This window comes from Mugil cephalus, chromosome 1, assembly GCF_022458985.1.
Source record: "Mugil cephalus isolate CIBA_MC_2020 chromosome 1, CIBA_Mcephalus_1.1, whole genome shotgun sequence".
In the NCBI taxonomy this organism is placed as follows: domain Eukaryota; kingdom Metazoa; phylum Chordata; class Actinopteri; order Mugiliformes; family Mugilidae; genus Mugil; species Mugil cephalus.
Genome location: NC_061770.1, coordinates 19,300,170 through 19,324,851, shown reverse-complemented (window position 1 = coordinate 19,324,851; position 24,682 = coordinate 19,300,170). Strand labels below are relative to the sequence as shown.

The 24,682-nt window shown below is 40.8% G+C and overlaps 3 protein-coding genes across 7 annotated transcripts in view; 1 reads left to right on the top strand and 2 right to left on the bottom strand.

Moving 5' to 3' along the window:
* Positions 1-2,829, top strand: part of phactr3a (phosphatase and actin regulator 3a) — a 31,212-nt gene extending 28,383 nt beyond the window's left edge. For both annotated transcript variants that reach the window (XM_047610030.1, XM_047610022.1), the window contains exons 8-12: positions 638-693; positions 1,030-1,091; positions 1,222-1,362; positions 1,690-1,766; positions 2,218-2,829. In XM_047610030.1, the coding sequence (XP_047465986.1) occupies positions 638-693; positions 1,030-1,091; positions 1,222-1,362; positions 1,690-1,766; positions 2,218-2,233 (352 nt within the window). In that variant the 3' untranslated portion in view covers positions 2,234-2,829. The remainder of the gene's footprint in view (positions 1-637; positions 694-1,029; positions 1,092-1,221; positions 1,363-1,689; positions 1,767-2,217) is intronic.
* Positions 2,830-3,064: 235 nt separating this feature from the next.
* sycp2 (synaptonemal complex protein 2) lies at positions 3,065-20,847 on the bottom strand. Of its 4 annotated transcripts, none has more exons than XM_047609981.1 (48): positions 20,551-20,847; positions 19,115-19,177; positions 18,881-19,021; positions 18,668-18,799; positions 18,471-18,575; positions 18,354-18,378; positions 17,957-18,042; positions 17,759-17,853; positions 17,630-17,664; positions 17,417-17,559; positions 17,231-17,283; positions 16,883-16,928; positions 16,674-16,778; positions 16,511-16,571; positions 16,184-16,332; positions 16,003-16,047; positions 15,577-15,663; positions 15,130-15,235; positions 14,525-14,640; positions 14,307-14,357; positions 13,512-13,575; positions 13,377-13,422; positions 13,187-13,263; positions 12,662-13,074; positions 12,453-12,580; positions 12,311-12,350; positions 12,144-12,214; positions 12,029-12,074; positions 11,832-11,875; positions 11,665-11,713; positions 11,394-11,559; positions 11,214-11,278; positions 10,936-11,115; positions 10,365-10,505; positions 9,841-9,999; positions 9,361-9,517; positions 8,408-8,709; positions 7,249-7,539; positions 7,030-7,072; positions 6,813-6,941; positions 6,220-6,393; positions 5,592-5,782; positions 5,272-5,366; positions 5,067-5,166; positions 4,788-4,846; positions 3,861-3,939; positions 3,543-3,599; positions 3,065-3,337 (listed from the first exon to the last, which is right to left on the bottom strand). In XM_047609981.1, the coding sequence occupies exons 2-48, from the start codon at positions 19,136-19,138 to the stop codon at positions 3,281-3,283; spliced, it is 5,028 nt and encodes a 1,675-aa protein (XP_047465937.1). In that variant the 5' UTR covers positions 19,139-19,177; positions 20,551-20,847; the 3' UTR covers positions 3,065-3,280. The 4 variants fall into 4 exon arrangements, with proteins under 4 accessions (XP_047465937.1, XP_047465955.1, XP_047465964.1 ...); XM_047609999.1 differs by having other exon boundaries at positions 12,311-12,347; XM_047610008.1 differs by having other exon boundaries at positions 10,936-11,088; positions 20,551-20,824.
* Positions 20,848-21,730: 883 nt separating this feature from the next.
* Positions 21,731-23,816, bottom strand: ppp1r3da (protein phosphatase 1, regulatory subunit 3Da). The gene is made up of 2 exons (XM_047568251.1): positions 23,667-23,816; positions 21,731-23,382 (listed from the first exon to the last, which is right to left on the bottom strand). The coding sequence occupies exon 2, from the start codon at positions 23,352-23,354 to the stop codon at positions 22,434-22,436; it is 921 nt and encodes a 306-aa protein (XP_047424207.1). The 5' UTR covers positions 23,355-23,382; positions 23,667-23,816; the 3' UTR covers positions 21,731-22,433.
* Between the last annotated feature and the right edge of the window lie 866 nt (positions 23,817-24,682).

Below are 24,682 nucleotides of genomic sequence, written 5' to 3'. Positions count from 1 at the left end.
TATTTTGAGGGTAGGATTCTGTTCTGTGATCGAAAGAGATCGTGATCTTCCTTTGAAGAAAGAAAAAGCCTGCCCAAAAAGGAATCGGAGCGGTGCACGAAAGTGGGTGATATGACTGTGCCAGTGGTCCAATGTGCATCAGCAGGTTGGGGATGCCGTGAGTAGGAGCCTGATGTAGACTCCGCCCCCTTTCGCATTATGCATGCAGTAACCAGGGAGACTGGAGGAGTCGCGCCCCAGCAGCCGATCACGACCCACTAGAAAAGCGCCTGTAGCGAATAGTAGAGAGGAGTGTGAGCGCTGCTGCTGCTGCGGCGGTGTGGAGTAAAAAAAAAAGGAGCAACACGGCGGCGGAGGCACCTGAGATGCAGCAAACAGACATCGCGATCTGATTTTTTTTTCTTCTTATTTTTGGCGGAGAACCCTCCTCGAAGATTCGCGCTTATTTGACTATTTCCAGATGTGGGGTGCGCCTCTGCCGAAGCATCACAGCCGCGGTTTGGATGCGAGATGGAAACATAGGGGATTCCTCTCGAGAACGCGCACAGTCAAGAAACTACAGCCGGTTTAAAAGAAGAAAGAGGCGGACGGGTTGAGGCAAAATGGTTCAAAACGTGGTTCTGGTGTTTCTCCGCAGGAGGCTGAGCCAGAGACCGAACGTGGAGGAGCTGGAGAGCAGGAACATCCTGAAACGTAAGTTAAACCCACATCTTACTCCTGTCGCCAAACTACTGATTTATATTTAACATTTAAATATATGTCAAAATAATAATAATAATAATGATAAACGCTTAAAAAATCAAACAAAGGGAACAGGGATGATGCATTAATGATAGCACAGGCTTCCCAGTGTAGTAGTACATTATTCAGGAGCTTAAGACCGCATGAATGCACATTCCTTCTCCTGGCTGTAAAAAAATAAATAATAATAATAAAAAAAACAATTGCCCTTTGCTTATCTACTGCAATTTTTTCTTGTTGATTTAATATGGATTTCTAAATTTGTCTTTTTATTTATTTTTTCCTCAGAGAGAAATGACCAGACAGAGCAAGAGGAGAGAAGAGAAATCAAACAGCGGCTAAACAGAAAGGTAAGACCCTGTGTGACTGAGCGCTCTCACATACATTTAGACTAATGTCGACAAAATAAGCTTACATTGTCGAAAACTGAGACAATCTGACAGACGGCTCTAAGTGTTCGCCCGCTCCTCTGTGTTTCAGCTCAACCAGCGGCCCACGGTGGATGAACTGCGGGACAGAAAGATCCTAATCCGCTTCAGCGACTATGTGGAGGTGGCCAAAGCTCAGGACTACGACAGGAGAGCGGACAAACCCTGGACTCGACTCTCCGCGGCAGACAAGGTGTGTATTTGTGTGGAACGCGGCCAGATAACAGACAAACATGTTGACCCGTGCAACCCTCCACGTCCCGTCGACTAACAGTCCACTATTTAGGTCAGTCTGATTGCTGCTAGTCTGCGTATTCTTTGATCTACTGCTCGTCTGTAGCTGTTATCAGCTTATCTGGCCAAATCCCCTGTTCTCTTTAAAATCTTTAGCCTGTTTTTTTCCCCCCTTCCTCCTGCAGTCACTTTGCCGTTCAAAGGTTGCAGCTCCCTGTGGCTCAGGATGCACTTAGGGATGTACTGATGCTGTTTTTTTTTTCTCTCCCCCTCATCTTCCCCACAGGCTGCGATCCGAAAAGAGCTAAACGAGTTCAAAAGCACTGAGATGGAAGTGCACGCTTCGAGCAAACACCTAACGAGGTCAGTATTCTGGAGTGTATGTCTGCGTGTAGCGTTTTATAATGCATGCGGCGCTCTATTCCGGGCTTCCGCGCTCTAAATTTAGCTCTCCTTGCTCATCCGGAGAGCTAAAAATAGACGGGAGCGCTTCTAAACTGGGGAGGGGGAGGCCGTCCTCCGGGGAGCTCACACTCCTACGCAGAGGGAAATGATAAAATGCAATGATGTCCTTGGCTAAGCTTGTTTGGTAAGCAAGGGGTCCTGATTATGAGCCGTAACAGTGACCCAGAGGGAGGACAGGATGAGTGTCGTGCCCAGCCACTCAGCACATTTACCGCCTGAGCTAAAAATAGCAGCACAGAACTGATTAATGGCAGCAATAAGAGCGGTGACAAAGGTGTCCTCTGCTCACATGATTTGTACTTTTCCCCTTCACTCACAGTTTCCCTACGTGTTTTTTGTCTCTCTCCAGGTTCCACCGGCCATGAAAGTGAGGAGTTTCTTCTATGAAGAAATGCTGAGCTTAGAAATTTCCCGAGGCAGCTAGAAGCTGCTCGGTGGGGACAGTTTAAAGAGCCTGGAGCCTTTTTTCGTCTTCAGCGTGTCTTTAACATTCTTCCAGCACCCTCGTGTTATCAGTATGAAGGCATGGGTGTGGGAGAAGGGACGATGGTCATGTTTGCGGCAGTGTGTCCTGGAGACTACTGGATGCCACGTTGGAAGCTGGCGGGTGGAAGCCTCCGACTCTCAGGACAAGAGCGGAGGAAAGGAACAATCTTGTCATTCAGTCATTGTTGTTTTTTTTGTACTAATTCATGGGCTCCTTTGACAAGGCCGGTGTGAATCCGTGTAGTGGGAAGACGTGATGCATGTGACAAGCTTCACCTTTTCTAAACTGATGAATAATATGTCACTTGGACTGTGTAAAGGCTGGGAAGTGTGGGGGGAGGCAGCACTGGGGATGAATTTGATATCAACTGTACATACAGTATGTGAGTCGGGATGGGGCCGTCATTGTCTTCACTGAAAAGAGAAATACCTTTGTAAGCACTACTTGTCTTCAGAAATACAAGGTCTTTTTTAAGAATGGTTTATCTCATTTTTTTAAATGATTTTATTTCCAATCAAGAAGAGTTAATAAAGCGTTAGTAAAAAAGCAATTAATACATTTAAGATGTTGAATGCTTAGTTGACGAATTTCTATACTTATAATAATATAATCAATCAATTTGTATTAAAATGTCACACAGAAAGAAGTAGAAAGGTTCGCACATTACCTGTACTTACTAACACCAAAACATTGAAGGAACATTTCTTATGAAATCCAACATTTAAGAACACATCCAGGTCAGAATAACCCAAACACATCCACAATAAAAAACAGAACCCTGGAAAAATGAACACTGAATTCAAACGCATAAAATCAACACAGACGAACAACACAGGGCAACAGTGTATCGCACGGTGAAATACACAACCTGGTTTGACGTGTTCAAACTCTTGGCAGGGCTCGCTCCACTCAAGACCCGTCTCCATCAGGGGAAAAACAGAGCATGCAGCCCTCTCTTCACACTCTTGATCTCGCCGTCTAGCTACAAATGACAGAAAAACACAAATTTCACACCTTACACAACATCACATGAGTCATAAATTCTTCCAGTACTCGATGTTATGTACAGGCTTTCATAAGGAGCTTGGCTCTACAGATGGAGTGAAGGATGCGACACGAAAGACAGACAGAGAGCCAGCCCAGCTGCTCTGTTGTATTCGCTGAAGGATCACCTGGCGTGCACTCACCATCTCGCCGAGGAGCCTGTCCTGAACTGACTTCATGTCTTTTCTTATCAAGCACATCTGAAAACAGCAGGCAGAGCAGCGTGTTTAAAGGTGTGGCCAGGCAAAGCAGCAAAAATATGGTGAAGCAGACAGCTGGACAGGCGCAGGTGGCGGAATCCATTTAAAACAACAACATATTGGAAGCTGGGAAGAAATATTCCTTCATGCAAAGCTAACTGAGGTTTGGATTCACAAAGGTATTTAGTCTAACACTTGAGCAACACTGTGAAGCGCATATTAGATGTTAGCTGTGAAGTCCAAGCCTGAGGGGGGTCAGACCTGGGATGTGAATATTCTCTCCTCGTACTCCACGCTGTGACACACGTTGCTGTGGAGGGCTCTCTTCAGGGTCTCGTTTCTGGAGGGACGGAGACAGACAGTCACACAACCAAAAGAGGGAGAACACACAAGCTAAAGGGAAAGAAATATGTACTGTGGGTTAGAGGGAAGCGAAGGGGAAAGCACATAATCATTGGTCATCAACCACTGAGCCCCTTCACTGAATGTCAGTGACTCAGAGTCAAATAAATTTATTATTATGACTAGCATGAAGTCTGCAAGTCTGGGGAAGCCTGAGTCTCACAAAGGCTGAAAAATAAATCCTATTTTTACCACTCTGCGTGTCCATAATGTCAGTCATTCAACTTGTAACCATCCAATCAGATGACAAAGAACCGACCGCCTACATATGATGAAAGACTGACAGAATGACAGCCGTCATTTCAGCTGTTCTGTAATCATGTGTTATACGGCAGCGTGGCTACAAAGAAGCCACAGCTCAACCATTTAACAGCATCACTTCTCAAAATCACGGAGGCAGCAGGATAACGTACGTTTGAGCGGAGGGAACTGAGACTCCTATGGGCAGTGGATGAGCTCGACCATTTTATTCTGAGCAATAATATTTCTGGCGTGATGAGAGCGACGTATATAGTGCACGCTGATGCATGTGGGAGCTTTGTATTTATATGTGGGTGCTGGTTGTATAATAAAAACAACTGTAACATGGTGTCTGACATCAGTAAACACAGCTGAGCTATAGGAATAAGCTCTGACTACATCCCCTTTCAGTAAATAGCCTGCGCCATCATGTGAATATTAGTTAATGATAATAAGCTGAAGGTAAAAAAATATGTAATCCTTGTGTGACAGGCAGATAAACAACATGGCTCTATTAGTACAAACACACATGAGACTGAATTTCACCTGCTGGTTTCCTGCTTGTGGTAAGAATGGAAAGCCATAGTCTGCTTTTTCCAGTACATCTGTGGAAGAGTCCAAACAGTCACCTGACAGTGATCACATCAGCAACACAACAACACAACGGTGGCGATTTCATCATCTAACAGACCATTGAACGTCAGATATTTAGTCTCTGATGAGGTTATTTTCCACATCCTCCCCCCTGAAATTGTACACAGCGTGCCTGTGTCTGTGTCAGAGTGCAGACAGAAGCGTAAGAGAGACAGAGTCAGGGTGACCTACAGTCAGGTCTTTCTCCATGTTGTTCAGGACTGTGTCACCCTGTTCCAATTTATGGATTTCTTCCAGCAGAACCTTCTGAACCTGTTCAAGTCTCTGAGTCCTGTACAAAGCAGAAGGAATTAGAAGTAGTGTAACTAGCTTCTTGTTACATTTTCATGTTATTTACCCATAAGGCCTTTACGGTTTGTTTAAGACATTAACCGACCTGTGTTTAGTAACTTGTGTATTGATGGAGGAGATGTGTTGCTGGACAGCTTTCATTGATTGCTTGTTGTAAATCTCCATCATCTTGCAACGGTTCTGAACACAAATGCATTTAAGAGATAGCAGCTCATTAATTATGAAAATAGAGCTGAAAGGAGATATTAAAACAGTGCTTTCTGAGAAAATTATGGTTACCATGTCTAAAAAAAGATTTTTTTTTTTTTTTTGAAAAATTTCAACTAAGCTTTCACTAACATAAGTTGTTTGCATATTCTCTTGTCTTGTTAACTTATTAAGTGTCTGTGTAAGCGTGTTTCTAACCTGGAACTTCTTATTTAGCTCAGAGCTCAACTGCTGACACAGGTTACTTGGGTTGACAGCGGTTTCTGGGAACTCTGAATCCTCATCCATGTCCATGTCTCCATCCACAACTTCAGCCTCCCAGTGACTGGAGCTCATGTGAGAAGAAGACATCACCTGGCTCATCTCATCCACAGATGACAGCTCGGCGACTGCGGGTAAAAGACAGATGCGGCGAGACTCAGGAGGACAATCTCAAATTTAGGTTTCACTAAAAACTGACAACTGCAACAGTAATGTAATTCAACATGTGGATAGAAGTACCACCTACTTTAACTAAAATAAACTACATCAGTCAAGACACATAAAATATACGTAGTCAGGATTTTTTATTTTCTCAAACCTTTAATCACCAAATTTTAATAATTTCATCCTAGAGTCTAAGGGAACAATAATGCAAACTTTGAAGAAATTGACTAAAGCCTTCACAGAAATGGAACAGATATACATACGGATGGACTACCTGAAGGCATGAAAATCTATATCACATGTACAGATTTTAATTCTACTGCAAAACAGCCTGTACTTTTAGGTATTTTTCGTTCCAAATAATACCAGTTCTTTGTCTAGAAAAATGGGAAAAGTGTACCTGTGCCATGAGCTGTCTTCCTTACAGTGTTATTGATTGTCTTCCTATATTCCTCTGATATTCTTTCCTCTGTAACTTTAAAGGTTCTATCCTTTCGTCTGACTTCCTTGTTGTTTTCTTCCTCTAAACTGCTTTTCTCTCCACAGCTACGGGACTCAACATGAGGTCTAGCTGCTGAAACAATGAGGATATGTGTCTATTATCCCATATAGAGAGAACATTTGTAGTATCATTATAGATTTAACAGTACCGGTACCTCACACTATATTTAAGAAGCTAGCAGTATCAAGGAGCAAGTAAATAACCATTTGAAAGGTGACTTATTACTAAGATGCCTCATATAATCCACCTTAATGGCAGAATTAGGAATTTAAACCAGCACAAGGGTTGTGTTGCTTTATGAAAATAATTATACACATTACCAATATATTTGATTATTATTAAGAACAAAGTTATGTGGTGGGATTCATAAGTTGCCTGTCCAGTGCAAGAATTTCTGGGTAGGAGTTATTCCATCATCACATTTGGAGATACCCTAGTCTATTCCAGACTTAATTCACTAATGTTTTTTAAGCAGAAGTAATATGTCTTACAGGACTTGAACAATTTCCTTGGCTTCATCCGAGAAGAACGCTGCCCTCTCATCTTGCTTTTCTTCCTCTCTTCCTTTTCATCTTCCTCAGAATCACTAGACAGAGTCATGTGGCGCTTGCGAATGGGTCCTGTAAAAATGATCACTAATTATAACATGCTGTAAGGGCAGAGGGAGCAACTAGGAAAATCAAGATTTAGAAACAAAAGATGCTTTACCTGAGACATGAAGATCTCTGTCTCGGTCTGAGAGTGGTGTTTTCTGTCAAGACGGACAGTAACAAGTTAGTTGTTTGTTTCATGACTTCAACAATAAATTACAATAACTTATCCATATAGAGCTATTTCAGTCCTCCTTTCCATCTATACATCTATCCGTTTATACATCAAGTCACAGTACTACAGTCATGAAAAATATAGTGACGTAAAGTGCCCCACCTCTGTTTTCACGGACACAGCCAGGACGATAGTGGGACTGCTCTTAACTCCGCCAGTTATTACTGAAGACCGAGTAGATGACTGGCTCAATGAAACCCGAGATACTGAAGATACTTTACTGAAGCCATAGTGGCAGCTATGACCAATAGCGTCTTCGGGGAATGGAGACGGAGGAGGAGAGGGCATCGTTGGCTTGTCCAGCTCTAGAAGTGTGGACGTCAACAAGGGACGAGTGGACAGAGACAAGGGAGATTGAGGTGTGGAGGACAGGTGCTGCTGCGTTGTACCAATCTGGAAACAAACGGACACAGAAATACGACAGCTCACTGTCAAATCACCAAGCCTGCCACAAATCAGTAAATGATACAGACATTCTCAACAGTGCATTAGGAAGCACATGCGAAGCGCTTGAGTGCTATTATCTTCTATGCCAGCAGTTAAAGAAATCATTTGAATCATGCTACTTAACTGTTCAGATCAGATGATGCAATACCTCCATTTTCTGCATTATAGCGTGACACATATATCACAAATGGCTTAGCATGATGTTAACTCTGATAATGGGAAGCGGTAGAGTGCAGTTATAAATTAATTATATCCAAAGCTGAAAAATATCAAATGAATGTGGTGGAGGGGAGGAAGTGTTACTTCTTTACGTTCTCTACTACCCACATTTCTTTGGGATTTTTTACCAGCTATAACCCACACAGACCTACTTCCTTAAATTCTCGGTTACTCCTGTGATTCTCACATGACTGTCAAGTGATGTCAGTGATTTCCATGTAGAGCAAAGGTGTGTGAATAACTCAAATACGCTAAATATCACAGAGCTGTCCACCGCTGATCAGGTCTGATAAAGAATGAGTTTACGATGTTTAAAGTCTAGATGCATTGTGCATTCACTTAATGCACCCATTCAATACAGACGAAAAGCCAAATCAAAACCATCTGTTTTATCTTCTTGTAAAACTAATGTTAGGAAGCCGAACTGAGCTAAGGACATAGGATGTTCTTTTATGTCAATATACATTTTTTTTGAAAAACACCTAACTGCCTGAACCTTTTGAGCAGAAATGTACATTATCAGAGTGATGCGGATCTCTGAATGTCATTCTAATCCTCCACAAAGAATCAATGAGAGTGACACGGGGTGATGTACCTCAGCAGCATTCAGTTCCCTGGCAGGACTGAGCGCAGGGGAGCGACCTCCCAGTGAAGGCAGAGATGGGACAGACTTGACGGACTGCGTCTTGTAAGAGCTGCGATTCTTCTCGGCGCCGTAGAGCAGGGAGGGCTTGCGGTTCCCTTTGCTGCTGACTGTAGAGCGAGGTTTGGGTAGCAGCAGGACTGGAGACGGGGTGTCCTGGCAGGGAGGGTTAGGGGAGGCAGAGGCTGGGGATCCCCGCGGGGTAAGGAGAGGGGAGAAGGTCAAATCCAAGGTTGGGGCTGACCTCTCGGCAGCTGTGAGGGTCCAAAATAAGCACAGATGTTAAAACAGCTGGCTTCAGAAGTTGACCGCAGAGTACAAGGTCAATATGTTCATGCTTTTTCATATACTCTATCAAGAGGTTAATGGGTTGGTGGCAAAAGGGTTCGTTTTGTAACATACTGTTTTTTAAGTGTGTCCATCTTGAGCAAACATAGATTGTTTGTACAGGACATACAGGATGGAGTTTTATAATAATGGACACCGAACCCGCTAAATAAATGCTTAACAATAATATTGTGAAGAATATTCTGAAAGTATGCAAATCAGATCTCTGGCCTTAGAAATACAAATTATATTTTTTTATCAATGGGGATAATTTTACTAGACACATAAGGACCTGAGTGAGATGAAATCATGCCCTCCATCAGCCCGTGGATTAAGGGCCCTCTCCAGTCACATGAGATTATCTTGCTATATAGTTTACTCTATTTGACAGAATCCAAGTAAAAGCACTGATGAAAAACTTTCCCACAGACGCTAACAGGGCTATGCTGTATGTGGCCACTGTGATGAAATGTAGTAACTATTCAAACAACACTAAACAGACATTAGCTGATGTCAAAGGAGTAAAACGAGTGTTATCTAACTTTGACGTGTGTGAGAAGTTTTCCACAAATTCTTACATCTCATCTTCTCGATGAAAGGAGCCGGAGGGGATGGACAGAAAGAGGCCTGGCGTGCAGCCCAGGAATCCTTTAAAGGACTCATCTGTTTTTGGGCAGTGATGGCATTTTTCTTATTGAACTTCGAACTTCCTCGAGGAAGATTCTCAGGCCTCAGCTGCTGAAAAGTAAAGTGTTTCTCATATTTATGATCAGTACCAAAGTTCAAATATTTTTTAGCCACTTTGATGACAAATGATGCACAATATGCTGTATCTAGATATGTATATTCATTTTCTAAAATTGCTTTAAGGCAGATTTTTGACATCCTGCATCTATGCTTTGAAAAGCAGATCTGCCAAACTTAAAACAGTTTTGACATTATTTGTTAGTTTCCACACATTAATAGTTAAAATAAACTTGTACTGCCTGATGAACTAATAGCGTAATTTAATCTAAAATATAAGCTGAACTGTCTAAGACAGAAGGTTGGACTCCCACCTTGAGACCAGATGGCTTTTTCAGATCTGACTTGTTGCTCTCTTGTCTACTGTAGCCATGTGTGGATTGCTCATTGAAGCTGTTTTTTCTCTTCTTTACCTCTGAAACCTCAGAACAGATCTCCTCACTCTTCTCCTGCTGTTGGCCTACAAAGTTCTTCTGTTGGCAGACAAATAAAAAAAAAAAAAAGATTTCGGTTCAACTATATTATTAAGAGTTCAGTAACCAGCAACTTATCAGAAGTAAGTACACAAAAAAGTTCCCTGCTCGCTTAAATACAAAACACAGTTTGAGTTTCAGACTTTGTCATCATCCTGTCAGTGTCATTTCATTGCAAGGATGTAGATGTAGTTTCACATTTTTGTTTGCATAGCATTTAAGACATCACAACACAATGTAAACGAGGTCTCAAATCAGAAAGACTGAGTAAGCTGCTAACAAAGCTGATTACAGTATGAGACTGTGGTGATATGAATTTGATTTCTGACATTCCTCAAAATAACATTAAACATAAAGTCACTAACCTCTAACTTGGAAGTGGGACGCTTCTCCGAGAGAGACTGTGACTTCGTACTTCTTCTCGTCGTTTGCCTGCTAGCAGTCTTCTTCTTCTCAGAAGCTTCATGAGTTTGTTTTGTAATCTCCTTCTGATCAGTGAAGGAATGCTATTTTTGAGAGACAAAAGGGGTAAGTCTACTGGAAACTGCTCTACAGACTGACTAAAACAAAGAATCTCGCATTAAGTTCAAGGGATGTAGAATGCATAATAAGATGAGACAATCCTTTAATTTATTCAATGTATCAGGCTTGATGTTTTCCTCAACTTCCACCATGTTTTTAAATTATCTTTCAAACATGTCAAACATTTTATTATAATAATCTGTTGGCAAAAACAAAGAGTTTCACTAGTGTCTGATTATATTGTAATACTCATTTAAAGAAAATTAATATCTCGTATTTTGTTAATCTACAAAAACAAAATAGCAGCTAGTATGAACTGATCTGGATAGGTTTATGTGTTTAGAAAAATAAGACAAACTACTTTTATATGCTTAAACAATAGAGTAATATTAGGAAATGGAGCTGTTTTTTTGCCTTAGGAGCAGGTGGCTTCTCGGGTTCAGATAGGTTGTCATCAGTATCTGGCTCCCTGTAGTTTTTGGTAGAGGTGGCTGCAGCTCTTTTGGGCCTCTTGCTTGCTGCATGTGCTTTACTGGGTGTTGCTGCCGGCTGCTTCTCTGTCTTCGGCTGATACAGTTCATTCTTCATATTGGACTACAATATACAAGTAGCAACAGTGACACCATGTGGCTGACTGGGGTGGTGCATCATAAACTCAGTATCATTTACAAAAAGCAATAGAACTCCCTTACTTTTTTGGGTTTGGCATTTCCCTTTAATGGTTGCAGTGAGAACGGCAGTATATCTGGTGATTCACCTGCAGTGAGAGAAATCGCACTGTCTGTATGGGATTTCCTAATGTCTTTAAACAATTGCATTTAAGTCTAGTCTTGATATGATGAATGTCAGATTGTTTGACTCTGAAGGCTTACATGAAGTAAGAGGTGGTACAGTGCTACATTTGTTGGGTTCCTGTCTGGAATATTTGGTAACTTGGGGTTTGGGCTTCCTAGCTGACTCTCTCAGCCAGCTGATCTCTGTCATGTCTCTGTCTGTGTCTGTGTCACTGAACAGACGTGCTTTCACGTACCGCTTATTCTGCAAGATAACAAGCAGCAGACACAGATATTTATTGACAGACAGGCTTTTTCTTTAATTAGATGTTTACTGTATAATAACAAAGACAATAGAATTTAATTTTACTTTTTCCACAGGTGGTTTTTGCTTGGCTACTGAGGAGTTGTTGATGTCACTGTCAAAATATATGGAAAATATGACATCAGAGAGATTTCAATCTACATTTTTTTTTTAAATTGACAGTTTCAGTGGCTGCATTCCCTCACAGATGTGTCCACAGGCATCAGACCTACCTGTGCGATGTGGCAGAGGTGTTAGGTAAGAATGTGCCACCCACCTAAAGATTAGATAAAATTAGATTAGATTAGATTAGATTAGATTAGATTAGATTAGATTAGATTAGATAGATTGACTTTAAACACATGGCATTCGAATTGCTCAAGTATAATATAAACAATAATATAAAATAAATAACATTAAAAATGTTTACCCCTATACTCGATGGTGTATCAATGCTGAAGGAAAAAACATCCGACCTGTACAAACAGGAAAAAGGGATTAAATAGACCATACAAGCCAATTGTCTTTCAAATGTTTTAACTTACCTCTGGTTGACAGAGTTTGTTGTGGTTTTGCTGTGGGATTTTGTTAGACTTACAGTTCCAGATAGTTCGTTCTATAGATAAAAAAAAACATCTTTAGCAAAACAAGTATGTTCTAAGATTTAATTTTAACACTCTATTCAAGACAAAATCAAGTAACTGTCACTTACTTTACTTGTTGAAAACCAGCTCATATTGAAGCTTGGTCTACTAAGAAAAATGCAACAGTCAATAACATAATAAAAGTTTCATGCTAGCAAAAATATATTTATATTTGCTGCAGTAAAAGAAAGTATCCCTTCATGTGTATACCTCTTAAAAAGAGGAGGAATCCAGCTCTGATTGATATTTTCTGCTGTGCCTTTTACTGTGGATTGGGTGTTAACCTTATAACGGCTAGAGATGAGCTTCACCATGTTGCCTGCAACCTCTGCATCTCCCTGTGTTGAGACAGCAGACATAAAAAGAAATAAGTCATAAAGAACTTAACGTTAGCTGCATGAAGGTTACAGGATCCAAACCTTTTCTTTGTTTGAAGTGACACGCTTAGTTTCATCCTTAGCCTTGGTTGGCATTCCCTTCTGGAGAGTTTCATCGCTGGCTGAAGCTGTGACTGGAACAAACTCTGACGTCTGGTTTTTGCTCTTCCCTTTGCCACGGCTTGTTCTCTGGGCCTGCTGCACTTTGGGAGTATGCAATGAGGAAACCTGCTCTATGTCTTTAGAGTTGCCCCTGACATTTGACATTTTTCTCTTGGGTGCAGCTGGCTCCTTGTGTGCAGGATCTTGATTCCTCTCACGGAGGACCTGCTGCAGGCGCTGGGTAAGTTCATTATGGAGTAGCTTTTGGTGGACTAGGCTTGAGTCTGAAACTGAAATTTTCTGTGTTGAGGATGACTGGCACTCCTGCTGTCCTGCCGAACTTAAACGAGGCTCTGAAAAGAAAAAAAAACATATATGTTGTATTGAAAAACAGACAAACACTGAATTACATTTAAGCAACTAAGCATGTGACTAAAAAAGAAATTTGCTATCTTCCATATTTACCAGGTCTTTGCAGACTCATTTTCTGAGTGGGCATCATCAGAATTTCAGAAACTGACATTTTACTCCAGGTAGAAGACCTAAAACATTAAAACATAAACATATTCAGATGCACTCTTTTACCGGTGAAAGCACTGACTGTTCTGGTGGTAGTAGATTTGCAAACAGTGTGAAGGTTCTTCACAGTACTCACATGCTTCTCCCAGTTGTGGGTTGGGTGTCTGGCACAAAACTAGGATCTGTAAGTGAAAAGATCAGTGACTATCAAGAGTCTTACAGCTTTACTGTACTTCTGGGATAAACTAAAATCAGCTTGACTATACCAGACCTTGTGAATCTTCATTTCCCTGTCCGGAAAGGACCATATCTACTGCCTTTGCCAGTGGTATATTCTGCAGGACAGGCAGACACAAATGTTACATCATACACAGACAAATGAGACAGTTTGAGAGACTGCAAACTTGACAAATTAAACTATGTGTTGGTGGTCATGTTGCAATGAAGTCCCTGCCTTACGCCACGCTAATACCAGCCCCTTATGAATTGATGCTTTGGTTTGAAGCCACTCTGTACTCTGGAAATGCTGAGTCAGGGACTTTGGCCAAAGCCAAGTTTTTTCAAACATTATGTAGTTCTAGGGAAATCTCAGACATAACAAACTGACATTAAAGAAGTACCATCAACTCCAGTCATCTGAGACATCTGCTCAAGTTGCATGTGTCTGGACCAAAAATTTCAACATACCGCAAAGGGTGTGACCATTGGTCAACAGGCACCTGAGCGAAAAGGAATAACTCTTCTGGGAAACTGGACGAGCTACTATTAACTGGTAAGACAGGAAATTCATCTAGATGATCACGTTGTGTGAAAGTATTTGAATGTCCAGAATAGCTAGATATATATAGATATATAACAAGCTCTGACATTGGAAGGATTCGTTTCCCGGGCACAGGGTGACAGCCTGACACACATTAGTTTGGTGTGATTATAAATAAACACATGTGACATTACTAAAATGTGTGAAAAGCAATATCACCATGTTCACAGTTCAACAATGTCATACTCATACAAAACTGTGCAAAAGTAACATAATAACAGTAGTAAATATTGAGAGAGTTTGTACCTTTTTGTATTTGTCAACCATATTCTTGGCAGCCTGTTTGGATGCTTTGCTCTGTAGAGATGTGTCACAATCAGACAAATACCAAAAGTAAAAACAGAATCACATTGCCCTGAGAGAGAACTCAGAACTTAAAATAATGTACAGTATTTTGATGACATAGGACATATGGGAAGTGCGTTAAGTGTAATACATGCAGAATGTTCAGTGTTGCTTCATACCTGCTCATTCGTGGCAGCTGTATTTGTGCTTCCAGGTGTTGTGCTATGACTGCAGGTCCTGGCGGTTGTGTCATGTGAACGAACCATCTCCAGAGATGGCCTGTTTTTACTCTTTGCTGGAGAGTGTAAAAGGAAAAAACAGCATCTTATCTTTATGAATAATAAATAAACAATAACTGCCTGAGAGGGTTCAGCTTAAAAACTGAATACGGGTTGATGGAAATCTAGACATATGTGAAACAGACATGTAGCTAAAGGCGAATCTGTCAGTGGAAAGATATAGGGCCTCAGTCCCTTCATGGACTGTCTTGTTTCAATATAAATTTATAAGTCAAAATTGTCAAGTTAATAAAAAAGTCTCATTTTGGTTGATGTAACAGTTTATTTCTCTAACTAAATGATATGGCTGACAGGCTTCTGTCATATCAAACAAAAATCCAACATAAACTTATACTGGTTCTACCACAAGCAAGCTGACATTTAGTGACACTTTTAGTACATTTCATTTTCTTTTTACACTTTCAAGGGACTGGTGACACCTTGATGAGAACATAATAATGGAACTGGTGTAACGGTCATTACTGAAAGTGTCTATTACTACTTACTTAATGGCAAAACAGAAGAGAGGGAACTGCCACCACGCACACTTCCTTCATTGACGGTAATGACGGTGATGGACTCTGAAAACCTCCTTTTGGCTGGCGTCACCAGCTGGTTGGACAATCACAATAATATACAGCCTTCACACAACTATGTAACTAAGTATTTATTCCTGATAAAGCAAATAGCATAGGATTATCTGCACAACAGACAGACAGATATTCTGGTTCAAACACAAAACCAACATCAAAGACCTACAGGCAATGGATGCCAGCTTTGACATTGCCTCACGCAACCAAGAGAGCACAACCAACATCCCTCCACTCCCCAGATGGGAATTACAGTTTTACACTGTAATTTTGAATCCTATAAATATATATATTATAACCATAATTTATCATGTGGTACACGTCTATATTTTTGATTCAATGTAAAATACAGAAATATTTTACCTGTACAGGTGTATCCTGAGCAGGTAAAATGTAGGGGGCAGTGTTTTTCTCACTTTCACCAAGGGACACTTGGCTCTCTGGAACAAACTGCGTGAAGAACGGCAGGCAGCAGCAAACACACAATCACTTCAGAAATAAAATGCCAGTTTGCAGTTAACAGATTTTTTTAAATGGTCAAAGTTTTGTGTTGCATTAAAATCACAATCATTTATATTGTGTATTTAAAGACCTCGCTAAAATTTGCTATAATTTCAATTTGCACCTTGTCAATTCCATCTTAGCCCATCTCAAACCAGGGCCACTCACAAAAATGTCCAGCTGCCCCAAATGTTTTCAGTTTCACACACTCTATGACTGTTTATGAAGACCATACTTTCTTATAATAGCTGTACATTGAGAGAATTGTGGTAACAAAGCAATGATTACCTGGATGCTGTTCTGTTCCCTTGTAGTTTGAACTACAGACGTGTCCTGACAGAAAGAGACATTATTAAAGGAAATTTTCAAATTTATCATGACCACAATCTCACCTTGCAAATGCCTGAATGCTGTGGTTTCACAATATTTTATCAGCAAATATGGTGTGAACAGGCCATGGCCTCTCTACTTTGTTTTTGTTGTGTCCGTAGACGTTTTGAGCAGCCTGCAAGACGTCCAGGGAGGAGCTGAAATGGATGGTAAGACTGGATCCTTCCACTGCACCAACAACCACAACCTCTGACATCTTTATCTCCAAGACTTTGGTCTTTCCCTTTTCTGTAGGTAAAGAACATACAGATACACATACTTGTAAGTCTATCAAGTTAATGTATGCGACAAAAATATATGTGATTTATTGAATGCAAAGAAAAATACCACGCTACCCAACACATGACGTGCTCCTTGACTAAATAAGAGAAATACGTGGAATGAGTGAAGGGAGTGTTTTGATTACCTGCAACAGTGTAGCTTTGGACTTCAGTCTCATTGATGCATATTGTCTCCCAGTGGCTCTCCTACATAAAGGTTAAACGTATTGTTAGATTCTCAAGAATCAGATGGTATTTATTGTATGTAAGTGATGTTTTTTTTATTGGACATTAATGATCTTGATGTACCTGCCCCCCTTCAGCAGTCAAGGAAAAGTAAAATGAGATGCTGCGGCTGCCAAGGTTGAAGTCAATCCAGAATTCCTCAAGCTTCTCATCCAGGGGCATCAGCAGCTGACAACATAACCACAATCTTTTCAGAACACTGACTAACAGAGTCCACTATAGACTGTGACATTCTAAAAAAAAAAAACCATATAAACCCTGTTGATACTGACCTCATACTTGTCCAGATAAACTTCCAAACTAGGGTAAGAATACACTCTGTGGTACAGAAAGGACACTGTTATTCAGTTATTATGCATCATAAACAATGCTTGTGTTACCTGCCTTGATGCTATCAAGAATAAAAGATGAAATATGTTCAAATTTGGTAGGCCTGAATTACATAAATATTTATTCTGTGGGTGCATGACATTGCTGTGAACACACACAAACAAAACAGTCATCCTTATTTATTATATAAAGTCAGTTAAAGAGAATAACATTCAGAATAGCGACCTTGAAGAGCCTTCAAACTTCCCAGATGTTACCCTGAAAACGACCGTGCTATTGTATGTGTGTACCTTCTCTTGTCTCCCTGCATCCCATTCACCATGTTCAGAAACTTGCGACAAGCCTGAAACCACACACACTTAGATTCAATTACAATGTAATGTAATGACTCATAATAGTATTATAGTACATTGCTAAAATAGCACCCCAAGACGTGAATGCAAATGTTGAAATGAACATAAATTGTCCACTTTTACCGTCTCAAACTCTGAATCACGGATCTTGGTAAATGCACTGGCCACATGCCCCATGCTAAACCATCGATCTGCTTGTTGTTTCCTCTGGGTAGGAGTAGCCATTCTGCACAATGCCTCCATGAGGGATGACTGAAAGTCATAATCTGACAAAAACACATTATGTTGACCATATTTTGTTTCTCTTCGTGATTGTACCAACCACAACAAACTTACCACCACCCTCCATTATTTGACCAGCCAATTTGAGCCTGTGAAAAACAATTAACAAGAAAGATTCGTATGTGTGAGGATATTATAAAAATTAGTAATAATGATCCTTACTACCAGGAAACCGGGACATACATGATATCCGATGCCTGCTGTGAGGTTAAGATCTCCTTGTCTCTCTTCAGCTCCACTGGCATTTTGTCCAGAATTAAATTAAATTTACGGATTGCCTGTTAGAACATTATTAGCAAGTTCATTTAAGAGCACAAACACATCAGTCTCACAAACTATTTTTTTTGTACCAAACAAGTAGTTGTTAAAACAATTTCCAACCTCTTTTTTAATCTGGATGTCAATTCTGGGGTCTACAGCCAAGTGGCCAACAGGATACAGGAAAGACTCTGTGATTTTGTATGTTCCTGCAAAATGTTGTGGGAAAACCGTTTAAAGAGACAACACTTTCTCTTGCAGTGTATAATCATCACGAAGAAGTAGCAAAGTAGTTCTAAGAAGTTCATCTTGATAAGTACACGCTCTCTTCCAGCTAAATTTGAGACTATCTTTAAAATAACAATTTCTATTACTTAGATAAATAATAACACTTCTACGTGTCGATGCAGCAATTTAGTTAAAATATGTGTATGTTAATTTTAACTTTGGACACTTAAAATGGCTAATTGAACACAAAACTGAGAATAGAATGCAAACACAAGGAAATGTGCAAGCGTACCCTCTCTGCATGCTTCATGGACCGTCTGTGACACAAAGAGAAGAACAATAAAACACTTTTATATTGGTTTAATTAGAGTGTGAAACAGAGCGTGTTTGGGAATAGATATTAGCTCACCATTAAGGCATTTAAGAAGTCCTCGGAGAGGGTGAACAAGGTTTCATCCCACTGAGGGCCACAATGGATCCATAGTTGCCGGCATTTTTCAAACCACTGCGCCATGTGCACACACACAGGTTCAGTCAACAACTGAGTGCATTTACTTTTACCACACTAACAGTCTGCGTATGTGTATTTATTAGATTTATACTCATCTTTTGGATCAGGCCTTGAGCTATTAGCCCTGAGAGTCCTTGACCATCATCAGGTAGTTTCAGGTTTTTCCCATACTTGTGGAGGCTAGCAAGAGCCAAACTGGCAGATCTGGGATCATATTGATCCAAACTCTAAGGAACAATGATCAGGTTTAATACATTGACAAACAGAAGAACATTGTGGTGTGCTCATAACTGTATAGGACATCTTACCTCTCTGACAAGTTTGTCAAACGTAGTGAGAAACTGTTGGGAACATTTCATGGAGGGCTCTTCATATGTATCCCTTTGCAAAAATGCCTCCAGTGCTTGAACATCCCCACTCTTTAACACCTCATTGATGACACTCTCCAACTGCACATAAATTAGGAGTTTCATTTTCTTCATTATTATAACGACAAACATCTGAGTGTGATAACCAAGTAGTCGACGCTGTACATATCCCACCTGTGTGACCTGACCCGGTGCCATGACTTTACAGCCACTTGGTGCATGTGGTCTTCAAAATAGCTGCAAAGAAAACTGGAAACATGAACCTAATTCTTGTTCACTTGTCTATCAAACTGATGCACATTCATTTGCCAGGTACACTGGGGAAAACTAATGCACTCTAATGTAACTTTACTGGTCTAAATCTTAGCATGAAGGTGATGATTTTCAGCATTTGATAAAAGTAACTGAGGGAGTTGTTGATTCAACGGTGTTTTCATTCTGGAGGATATATAGTATTACAGTACTGTAGAAGTGTATTGTGTTTCAGATTATTTTATCTACTTTAGTCAGAGGCTGAGGCTAAATAACAATCACCAGCTTAACAGCATCACAAATTATATTCTCAAAAATGATCCTTAATGTTGGTAAGACTTGTTAAGACATTTTTAAGACAATTATGAGTTAAATTTAAGACCTACACCAAGTATGAAATATAAGGAAAATCAAAGATCCAGAATTACTGTCATTCAACTAGCAACTCAGGATATCTCTGGGGTGGGCTCCACTTATGAGGAACAAAATCATAATAGGCCGGGGCCAGAGGGGGTCATACTGCAAATAAAGTAGTAAATGGATGTAAGGATTTAAGACTTGATGTAATTTAAGATTTTTTAAATTGGGATTATCAAAGAATTTAGGCCTTTTAAGACTTTAAATTCAAGTGGGCATTTGTGGAAGGCGTGATTACGGCGCTGCCATTTCACCTGGCAACAAGAAATACTATTTTCTGATTGGCTGATTCAGTGCTGTCTGCCTTGCCACATCCATTCAGGCATTACTAATATACTTTAAATGCAGTCTGGTAGTAATGTGCGGCGAGTTTTGTCACCTTTCAGCGTGAGAAATGTCACGTGTGGCGTGTGAGCCTGTGGAATCATCTACATGCGTGACAGACCCGGTTTAATGTAAACATTATTTAAATACGAATAAACACGTCAAAATAAATGAAACCGTAATCGTCCCTGTTTCTTGGGGGTGCTTGATAACATTTAATTCCCCTTTTTTTTTTCTTTTTATCTCCGAGCTGTAAATGTCCCCGGATTTCATTTCAGAAATCTGGTCACCTTAGGTCAGGCTGTATTTTAACATACTACCACTCAAAACAATTAAAAATACAAATTTACAGAAACTTAAAACGTTACGGCTGTTACATGGGGGTTGCTAAAAATAGCAACCGATTAAAAGGTATATTGTAATGTTAAACAACGTTGGACCTTAACAGTTATTTAGCTTAGCAATAATGGCTTACCTGTGGCTAATGTTAGCTAGCATTAACTCCTAGAATGCTAGTTAGCGACAGTAACTATGGTAACTGTTAACGTTCACTGACTATCTGAAAGCAGTAAAAGAAAACAAATTGTGTTTTAATAATTCTGTATGACTTCACTTACCGCGTCGTCAAATTTCGCACAAAGACATTACATGATACTATATATTTTTTTTTACTTTCTTCTTCTTTCTTTTTTTCTTCAATCGGCCAACGCTGAAACGCGCGAACGGCCGCCACGCAAGCGCACACGAGTCACAGCGAGCTTCAACGTCCCACCACCAGTGGGTGTCTACTCAGTTAACACATTTAACCCCGCACGGGGAAAGGGACCGTGTGTGGATAGATTGCATTAGCTGTTAACCACTTAAGGGCAAGGAACCATATATGGTAAATTCATTAATCTTGATTTTCTCTATTAAACTTTAGAAAATTGAAAAATAACGCAAAGAGTGCCTGATAAAGGGTTAATAACACAGTGTCACACGTTTCAATTCAAAGTGTTTACAATAATAATAAATTGCACCACACTATACATTCTCCAAAGTATGTGGCTATTAACTTATTTTCATGATCTACAGTGAAACGCTCACTTGCCAAAATATTAGGCAATAAAAACTAACAGTCCTCCAATAAATCTTGATTTTATAACTGTTTTAATGTTTACTTGATATTAAAACAACATCCTTAGGGTGGTATTTCATGTATAGTCATGTTGGTGGAAGTAGTTTGTAGTGCTGTTAAACTAAACCGTATCGAATTAAAGCATTCCTGTTATTCAGTCCAGCTCACTGACTAAAATGGAGTGGTCAAATAAATAGAAATGTGTCAGTACAGAACCTCAGAAGCTAGATATATCGTGACCTGGATGACTGTGTTCATTTTCACTGTAACTTTGCACTATAAAAATCCATTTATTGGCTTTAACAATAAAGAACAAACAAAAGAATAATATATGATCACCCTAATCCTCTCATTGGCAACAATTCAAGTCAACCAAATTCAGTAACAACAAACTTCTGAGAATGAAACCACAGTAGTATTTCCTCCTCCCAGAACAAAGGGATAATAAAAGTAATCAATTAGCGCACCTCCTTTAATATTTTTCTCCAAATTAATACTTTTGTCTGGTGTATAAGCTGCCATTATCTGTTTCTGTTTTGTTGTTACATGTATTGCTTACATGTATTCCAATTAAGAAAACGGAGAGGAGAAGGAAAACGTCTGCACTGAACTTGGAGCAAGTCCTCACTTCCACAAATCACAAATACATCAATTATTTAGTCAGTAACAACTACAGTGGATGTGCTTTGAGCAAACGATATTTTATTCCTATTTAGCAGAAAACACTGACAAAAACATTATGTATCATTATATTGTGTGAATGTTTTGTCACTAATAAAAAAGGCTAATAAAAGACAGCTACAGTGAACATTTGTTCATATTCATACCACAAAATGTAGCTTCATTTGTTAAACAAAATAAGCATCCATCTCATCTCTTTCTTAAAACATTTATAATATGATTAGTCATTTGGCTTCAGAACATTTGACCCAAAAATAAACTCTGAATAAAGTGAGTTAAGTTTTCAGCAGTGTACAAAATTATTCTCTACATGAAATATCCATCTGGAAGAAAACAGTGGACTCAAGTGCATTCATTTTCCTATCATTATATAATGAGTCCATGCTCTGTGGGTGTCACTTCAATTGCATGTTCCCACACTGAAGTGCATTTCTTAATATGGCTATGAAAATCAATAATTCTGTGCAAAAACACAAGCACAGAAAAGTGGCACTAAAGTGTGTAAAGTGCGTGTAGTATTTCAGTTTTGCCCGGATTTACCACCTTTTCTTGAATCTAACTTGATTCAAAGCAGTCTCCTGTTAGCACTGCTACAAAAAAATTTGACATGATATGTCACTATTCAGTTATACTTTTTATATGCTATGCTGCCAGCAGTCATAAATTGCTCTAAACTGATTTCGTTTACATTTAGTGGGCATCCTATATAAAGTGCACCATGCTATCCTCGCATTCTTTAGGCACAGTGAGTTTGTAACTTTGGCAAACCAACTTATAATTATTTCCACCATTGTTGTCCCAGTATTCAGCACCGCCGACTTTGTATTGAATGGCGAACTCTAACACTGACCCTGGCTGCAGGAACGGAGGGACAGGCAGATGGAAGCGAAACGTATCACAACTGAGTTGGCCCGCTTCTCCTTCCCAGGCCTTGGTGATGGTGGACACCCAAGAGGCTTTTGTTTCTGTGCAGCTCTTCCAATCTGTAAATGAATAACGGGCTGTGACATCTTTCTCAAAGTCCAAATTGAGGACCTGTGTGATTCCGACGACCCCCAGCTCAAAACACAAGACTCTCTCCAGACACACTTTCTGCACATGAAGACGATGCATGAATCCTGGCTGGTCTCCTGGTTGTTGGGCAAAAACTGGCTTCAGGTACGGCAGGGAAATCTCCAGATGCCTCCCATCTGCCATCTCTGCGCCCATCAGCAGCCTAAATGTCACGTGATGCGGCACAAACGGATCCTCTGCTGACTTGAAAAGCTTGACGTCTTCCAGATCCAGTCCCAAGGAATCGACGAACCGCACACCAACATTTCTGCACTGCTTCCTCTTTGCTGTGGCGGACGGCAGAGAGTGTGACCGCTGCCGGATGATGGGTTTGGGAGTGGGTTCACAGGAGACGCTGTGGCGGGGCTTTTGCGTTCTTGGCAGAGAAACCCGGGGGCTCGGGGGTCGGATTGGAATTGGCTTTTTCTCTGCGTGGGGTCTGTCAGCTCGAAGCATTTCAGTCAGATTGATAGTCATGCAGGGCCTCGGCGCCAAGCTGCAGCTGGATGTTGGCTGCTCAGATTTTGTAGAGGTGATCCTCTCTGGCCCAATAAACCACCCTCTATCCATGGTCTGTGAGAAATGGGCTTTTGCTCACCTGTAGTAAGTTGATAAGCATAATAATGTGTCATTATGTCACATTCATCTCCCTAAATAACTCAACTATAGCATGTGCGAACTCTTTACACCAAAAACACACTGATACTGTGACGAGAATAACAATTTAAGTGTTGTTATTTTGAAGACATGCACAGGCACTGCAAGTGGGCGTGTACTCTGGGAGTACGTGCCTGAATGCATACAGTACATTTCCCTCTCTGTGCAGTTGTGGCATGACTGAAATTTTGTCTAACATGGCTCAGTAAAAAGACGGGACCTCACCATATAAAGATACGAGGCGCTGGATGCATCTAAATCTGCAGGATGTCGCCTAAAGCCCGATCCTCCATACATGTACGCTAGTATTTGACGGAGCTGCGCGTTTCCGTGCGTCACGTCGTCCACGCTATTGGCCGCAGACCGTGTAAGTCGATTTCTAACTGGAAACCACCGTCGCAGCTCCCCAAAACGCGTACATGTCTCCAGCTTGAAGTCGATGGAGATCGGCTAACATACGCGCAGAGAACAGGAAACTACACGCGAGTCTGAACGTCGCATGGGTGATTGAGTAGTTTACGGTTAAGGGTTACGTTAGCGGCTATTCTTTTTCAACTCATTTCCGCAGAAACTATACGGGCACCCCCCAGCTCGTGTTCTCCGCTGTTTATCAACTGTGACATGCATTTTAAAAGTTCTGCAATAGAAAGCACGAAAGAGCGACTGGTGTGATTGTACTACAAGTCCCGTGATGCACCCGCGACGCTCGCTTCGAGCCAGTCAGGAGCAGGTAAACAAACCTTTCTGACAGGGACGGCGAGCCAAACAAAGCGTCTGCGCCGTTCGGTATCGGCCGTGTTGCATTTGTGATGGCGAGAAGGACGGCAGCGCAAACAGAGATACGTCTGCTGTCATTAGCCCTTTAGGCTCAAAGCTGAATTGTTACTCAACAGCGAGGGAGGTCGACGACAAAACAAGAGGGGAGACGCGTTTAACCTGCAGCGGAGAGCAGTGGAGGAGACACTTGTTATCTGCGCATGATGCATTGCAGCACTCGGGAGAAAATGGGTGTTTTTAGCCCCATTCGCAGACTAGAGTATCTGATTCGAGATGTCGGCTGGGTTCTTTAGCTACCGTGTGATTGATCCGCGTTGGACTCAAAGACAAGCATAGCCCTGTGGCGCAACATGGGGCCCATCATGCAGGAACGCACAGCATCCACGACACTGAAGCGCGTCGTTTCCAAAGAGAAGATACGGGTAAAAAACACTGAAAATAGCGGACCAGTATCCAGGTAGGCC